The 7,435-nt window shown below is 36.1% G+C and overlaps 1 protein-coding gene across 5 annotated transcripts in view; it reads right to left on the bottom strand.

Annotated features, from left to right (window-relative positions):
- Positions 1 to 4,088: 4,088 nt before the first annotated feature.
- fbxl4 (F-box and leucine rich repeat protein 4) overlaps positions 4,089 to 7,435 on the bottom strand; it is an 89,793-nt gene continuing 86,446 nt past the window's right edge. For all 5 annotated transcript variants that reach the window (XM_033021041.1, XM_033021044.1, XM_033021040.1 and 2 more), the window contains one exon: positions 4,089 to 6,646. In XM_033021041.1, the coding sequence (XP_032876932.1) occupies positions 6,483 to 6,646 (164 nt within the window). In that variant the 3' untranslated portion in view covers positions 4,089 to 6,482. The remainder of the gene's footprint in view (positions 6,647 to 7,435) is intronic.

Here is a 7,435-nt window from a genome sequence, read left to right as displayed (position 1 = left end):
AGGACAAAAGGAATCTAATGCTCTCCCAAAAAAGTATCAACATCTACTTTTTAGAGTTATGTGGATAGTCCATGTTGGCAGAGTTATGATGCAACTTTATGTCATTACTATTGGATACATACAAAACGCTGGAGTAACTCAGTGGGTCAGGCAGCATCTCTGGCAAACTGCAGATGCTGGTTTATACCGAAGATATACACAAAATATGTCTATCCCGCTGAGATGCTTCAGCATATTGTGTCTATCATCGGTATAAACTAGCATCTGCAGTTCCTTCTTACACATTTTGTCTGCTCCACTGCTCTCCAGAGATGCTGCCTGGCCTGCCGAGTTACTCCAGTATGTTGTGTCTATCTTTGGTATAAACCAGCATCTGCAGTTCCTTCCTATACCATTGAACCTACATGAAAATATAATTGTGGCTTGGAAGCCTCGTGTTTAGAATTTATTTCAGTTGTGTCAGATATCTACAGCCAACATCGACCATTCAAAAGTAAATCTTCTCAATGTATCTTTTCACTTTCTTCTTTTCTAAATTTACCATAAACAACGCTAAACATAATCAAGTGCATGGTTTATACCATGGTTATTGTCATTAATGTTATGAAGTACAACGTTTTACAATCAAGAACACAATTAATCATTCTAACTATGAAGTAATTGGTGGGGTAATGTGAAACTGCCACGAGACATCAATCTCTAAGCCAGGGAGTTGTGGATTCAAGTCCAACTCTCAACACTCGAGTGTAGAAATTCTGGCTGAACATCACTGTGAGAGAATGTTGTCAGAATGCATTTTTTTTACATGAGACACTAAAATCAAGGCACTTTAGTCCTCTCAAAATGGATGCAAAATATTTAATTGCATATTTTTGAAAAGCATGATAGATTGTGGGAAACTATCTCTGCTGTTTGGAGAATCGAGTTCTGAGGAGTCATGGTCTAAATATTAGAGTGACATGTTGCAGGATTGGTTAACCAATTTCCAAATGGCCAGGGTGATGGAAAGTTTTACCTGAATCGGGAGCGCTCCAATAATTTCAGCAGGTGAACATTAGACTTTTTCTTTGTAAATGGCGCAAAAATATGGCGACTGTGCATACGTGACAATAAGGAACCATTGACCCATTATTTTCATCAAATGATAATTGATACCAGGTGTATTGTTAATCTTAAAACATGATTTTTTGTTAACCAAGAACAATAATAGACATGTGGCAATTAAAAATAATTTAAAATCATATCAGTTTACTCAACAACCAAACTCATTTGAGAGCTAAATACTCAACTCTTGTTCCACGTTTTCCTTACTGCCTTAGCCAACATCACAAAATAAAATGATCCATCTCCAGTGGACCACAAAAATCAAGATTGATAGTAATAAATGAGTGCTGCACAGCAGAGGTGTTGTCGTTCAGATGAGACATTTAACTGAGGACTCATTAGCTCAAGGATAGAAAAGAGTAGAATGTCACTGTTTTGAAGACGACCAACCATTTTTGGTATTCTGATCAATATTTATCTCGCAATTAATAATTCCAAAATAGGTTATCAAGCTGAAACCAAATTGGTGTTTCTGGGAGAAACTAGCTTCTGTGGTTCCTCACATTTCAAAAGTACTTAATTAGTGGTGGAATGCTTTGGATTGCTCTGAAAATTATGCATAAAGCACTAAATCAACATTTTAAAAATATGATATATTTCACATTGCTGTTAGTGGCAGCTTGATATACACAAATTAACTGCTGTGCTTCCTATATTTTACAGTGACTATATTGTACTAAGTGACCATGAAGTGGTTTGGTATGTCCTGAGACCATACAAGGCACTGCAGAAAACCTTGTCTTTCTTTTTCCAATGGGTATTGAAGTATTTTATTAAATAATCACTTCTTAAACAATCATAAACTTCCTTGTACATCAATAAGTATGTTACAAGTTTAAAAAAAAAATAAAGCTCACCAAAAAGTGGTATTTTTATTAAAATGCTGCATTTGTCACCATGTCAAAAATCAATGGACTACTCTACAAAATTCATCACCAATAAAATGCAATCAAATATGTTTCAATAAAAAGCTGTATTTTAAGTTCAAAATGGTTAAAAATTGAATTATTGTGGGATTTATCAAACTTTTAACGGAAAGTATATATTTTCTCATTTGTCTTCATTTCTGTATCGTTTCTTCAACCAACAGCACAACAAAGCAGGTTATCAACTTACTGTGTTGTGGTGGGAGATTGCAACCTTCATGTGGTCCGCCCTGTTTCGACGAATGCAATCAACCTGGTGTGCACAATCAAATAAGATCAAAATAGAACAAGTTGTCATCCAACTATAGGCTGTGCACGCCATATGCAAGAAGAAGAACTTACTATGTAATTTCCAGCAACCATGTACAGCGGATGGACAACAGGAATGGGGTAGGGAGAGGCATATTATCTGCAGGTCTACCTGTGGTACTGATAAACACTGCTTATTGACAATCCTGCAGTGATTCAACTTGGAAAGATTCAGGTCTTAACACTGTGGAGGAAGTGCATTAATTGCATACTTTGCTACTATTTTGTTCATGCTTCACTTCTTTTACTTCGACAGGTACAAAGTTTGAAATTTTGAAAACAAATACAATTCTACAAAGTTTGGTTTAGAGATACAGCGCGGGAACAGGCGCTTCGACCCTCCGAGTATACACTGACCAGTGATCCACGCACACTAACACTACCCGACACACACTAGGGTCAATTTGTATTCATACCAAGTGAATTAACCTACAAACTTGTCCATCTTTGGAGTGTGGGAGGAAACCGAAGAACTCGGAGAAAACCCACGCAGGTCACAGGGAGAACGTATAAACTCCGTACAGACAGCACCCATACTCGGGATCGAGCCCAGGTTTCTAGGGCTGTAAGGCAGCAACTCTACCGCTGCGCCACCGTGCCGCCCAAGTCTGCGGTGCAATCGAGCCTTTTGTTATTTCCTCAAAATAAATCACATTTTTCTTTCATTATTGATTTCCCTGCAATACAAAGTTATGGTCGTCCATTAGATATAAACATGAAGTGCAAAGTACTTGATTAACCTCTGTACTTCAGCAGCCTGGATGACACCTTGCCTCTCCTCACCTGTCTTCCAGTCACTTTATTTTCTATCATTAAACAAGGAAAGGTAAATCTGTGAATTTGCAACCAAAAGCTTTCAAACTTTCCAAGTTGATGAGTTTGTTGGTCAGTGCACTTGTATATAAGCAAGACCTAAACAAATGCAAAGTTGCAGATGTTCTTGCCATAACTATCCTTTTCTCTATGTTTCAAAAGAGTCATTTCACTGGTTGGGCAAGTATATGAATAAACAACAGAAAATGTACACTTGAACAAACATGTTTGGTCTGGTTTATCATGTGTCCTTTGCAAGGTAAGTGGGAGGCTTGGGCAAAATACAAATTGCTGGTGGAAATCAGCGGGTCAGGCAGCATCTGTGAAAGAATGAAAAGGCGACGTTTCGGGTCGGGACCCTCTTGTCAGACTCTTTCAACGGTTTGAGCATTTTAAGGTTTTTCATGCGACTAAACTCAGTTGCAGAATTTTGTCTCATATTCATTAATTTGGGGATCTTTTACTAAAAAAAAATCACGTCAGAAGGTTTTGCAATACAATACAGATTAAACTTGATTGAGCAAATAATACTTTCATAATACTGCACATCCTAATCAAAGTAAAGCCACCAATTGTTAAATATTTGCAGCATTAAAAGCAAAATCTTTATATATTCTAAATAGTTTATTCTTTCAGGTTGCACACTTTGGCACATCTGCCAAAAAAAAGGAAATATATTTTGTTGATGAAGCAAGTAAAATGAATGCTAATTATTTGCACATATTATTTATTAGTGCAAATAATAACAGGAAACTATTGCTGTCAATGACAAAATGGCATCATGCATTGGCTTAGAGAACAAAATTAAATTTGTGGAGATATTCAATCTACTTTATAATGTACTGATATATGAACAATATTGCATTATATGAAGTATTACGATATATGGAAACCTAATTTAAACAGATTAAGTAGACAATTGTTTGAATATCTACATCGGTTATTCGAAAGTTTATTTTGCGTGTTTTCACATAAAAAGTGTATATTTTGGCAGCAAAACAATTTTCCTCTTCCTATTATTTTAAAACAGTCCTATTGGCATGGTATACAAGTATGCAATGATAACAGGAAATATAGGATAATAGGATTCCTTGAGTTTTTTCTACATATTTAAACCTGCTCTGCCCAGAAAATTAACAGATTTGTAATAATTGTCGACATTTATTCTCAATCATCCCATTTTAAGTCATTATAACGTGACTTTTGTGGGTCAACTAAGTACAAATACACAAGATTCTTAATTTCCCAGAAATTAATTTCAACACAACCTGCCCTGGCACTATGACAGGCAGCCTTTTACTTCTACTCTGCAAGTTGCTTCAGTCATCAAATACACAGAGAAAAGAATCACTGTTACAATGGAGGAAGTGATGTGAAATTAGATTACTGCCTTGTGTTCATTCAGAGGTGTCTTGATCCTTTGATTCTGCATTAAATAATTGACTGCCATTTGAAAAAAAATACACCTAAGCATTATTTGATTAGAGGTTAGCCAAAACATATATTACAATATTTTTGCATTTTTCTCATTTATTGTGCAAATAAGCCAAATAGTCAGTAAAATACCCGATTATTACATTTAAATCCGCTGTAAATCCCTGATAAAAGTTATTCTTCCAAAGTAGTGAACAAATACTTCCACTAATATTGTAAATGGGGACGCTAATAGAAACTATGTATTTTCTACAAGAACATTTCAACTTGATTTGAGACATATTTCATCAAGTCGTCAACTCAAATTCAGTGTGATTTTGTGTGAGGATTATGAGGAAGAAAATTAAACTTACTCATGAAACACCAACATATCATGCACAAAATTAATCAAAATATTCAATTTCATAACATTCAACAGTACTTAAAATGTAAACCGATGAAAAGAGAGCATACTGGATCAACAACTGGTCGAAGGAGTTGGTTTTATAGAGTGATTGTTTCCACATTTAGTAATGAACACAGGCGGAAATTCTAATGGTGTGTAAATAATTCATATTGATGACATTGTCAATTAACATTGCCTAAATATAATTTTTCCTCACGAGAAACATTCTCATATCACCCAATTAGAATTGAAATGGTAAAATATGTCTAACATGGGAAGAGATAACAATCTCAATCATTGTTCTCAACAATGAGATAAGATTTCAAATTTACTTGCTATGTCTGCAGTGGTTAGTGATTATGCAACATAGCTATGAATCAATTGTATGAAGAAGCTTGACAAATTGCTGAGTAAACAAATCTATGCAAACCTTAATTGAATAATGACTGGAGAGAAGGAATGGGTGACGTTTCGAGTCGAGACCCTTAGGGTCCTTCTCTCCTGAGATGCTGCCAGTCCCGTTGAATTATTCCGGCATTTTGTGTCTATCTTCGTTTAACCCAGCATCTGCAGTTCCTTCTTACACGTCAATTGCATAATGAACAGACTCCAACACATTGTATCTTATGAGGAAAGTACGAGAGTTAACAATTTATTCCTGGTCAAACGTAAACTAAAACTCAGAACCTTCAGAAGTCAAATGTAATCATAATTGTGTGCAAAGATATTTCAATGGGCATCTATTATGTCCTTTAAACTTTGAAGAGGAATAGCATAACTTAGAATTCAATATTGTGCAAGGTGAAATACTGTATCAATATCACCTGTGTAGAAATACATCAGAAAACCAGTATTTTCCTCGACAGTGTAAAGATTTGTCCATCAAAATCAAAGCAACCCCTTCATGCACTCTGATGTGCACTGAAGTTGTAGTCAGCTCTGGCTACTCTTTTTTTGAGATATACCGTTACTCTGTCAACAGTACAATCACACAAAGTACCAGATTGCCATTGCAAACGTTCAAAACACTGCACTGCTTAATGTCTAAAACTCACATATATCAAGTGTCTTATCATCCATTCTACTAAACTAAGACATATCCACCATTTTAGCATTTAAATGTATGTTCTGGGGAAAAAAAATCTTAAACCTATTTTGAAACTTTACTGATTCTTGCTAATTTGTAGCCGAGGGATACAATTAAAGTCACATATATCGCCTTAGGTTCTGAGTTATTATAGACACGTGCTTGGTTCCTTTCAAAGCTTCACTTTCATTCATTCTCTCCATATTGTCAGTGTTGATTTCGTTGGCCAGATCCACTCTGCATTATCGCAACAATTACACCTTTGGCAATTGCCCATAACCCACAACGAGGATTTAAATGGGAATGTACCAAGGAGTAAAGGAATAAAGCTTCAAGTTAAGATGCGTTTTGTTAAATCCCAGTAAACAAATTAGGACTAGAGATCCGATTATTCATTTTTGGTAATGAGAAGCAAGGAGGCCAGTCACTGGGTGTAACTCTTCTTAATCGCCACGTTTGGGAAGTTGACGCTGAGTTCTTGTACCACTCGGCTGTCGATTTGGGAGCAGAAGGAAACGTCCAGCAGCTGGAGCTCTTTACAACACTGCAGCAACTTCTGTAAGGCCCCAGCGCTTACCATTCGTGTTCCTGTGGGAAAAGTCGAGAAGGAAAGTAAATCATAGGTTAACTAATCACAAGGAGCCCCCACAGAGTATTTTCAGATTATTTGATTCCATTTCAGTTTTTCAGCAACTGCAGTTCTTTGGCTTCGAGTAGTAATTCGATCATTTCTGGAACTACTGACTTACAATGTACTTCAGTTGTAAACTCATTGTCAGTGAGCAAATTAATTATTAAGTGTTCTGCTATCAACAGTGATAGACCACTTAACTCCCAAGAAGAGGTTTCAGGAACAGAGACAGACCTCAGGTTTGTTCTACAATTTATCTAAATAACTCGTTTGTGTCTGAACACTAAATGCCATCCTTAACTCTTCACATTCTGTCACATTTATTTTTATAACTGACTTAGCCTCAACAATCGTTTATGAGGTTTGAGTGACTGTTTGAATTTTAAGATTCAGTCTTTGCTCTGCACTCTTCCTGCCAGAATAGATCCATTCAAACCAACCTATAAAACTCCAGGCACTAATGCAACAGTCTAGGCAACTAGTGCCCATAATTTTAACCCCTTCGTCTTCAATATTAATTTTACTTAAATTCCAACAGAATATGAGATTAAGGGATAAATACTCAACTATTTCTGAACTCAATGACCACTGGATAATGCCTCTTGTGCGCATAATTTAAACAACTTAACTTAAAGAAAGAAGACTTTGCAGGTATGAGGTGGGAATTGGCTAAGATAGACTCGCAAATTATACTTAAAGGGTTGACGGTGGAGATGCAATGGAAACAATTTAAAGACCGCATGGAT

This window comes from Amblyraja radiata, chromosome 5, assembly GCF_010909765.2.
Source record: "Amblyraja radiata isolate CabotCenter1 chromosome 5, sAmbRad1.1.pri, whole genome shotgun sequence".
Taxonomy (NCBI): Eukaryota; Metazoa; Chordata; class Chondrichthyes; order Rajiformes; family Rajidae; genus Amblyraja; species Amblyraja radiata.
The sequence above is the reverse complement of the archived record's forward strand: the minus strand, read 5'-3'. Positions and strand labels throughout refer to the sequence as shown.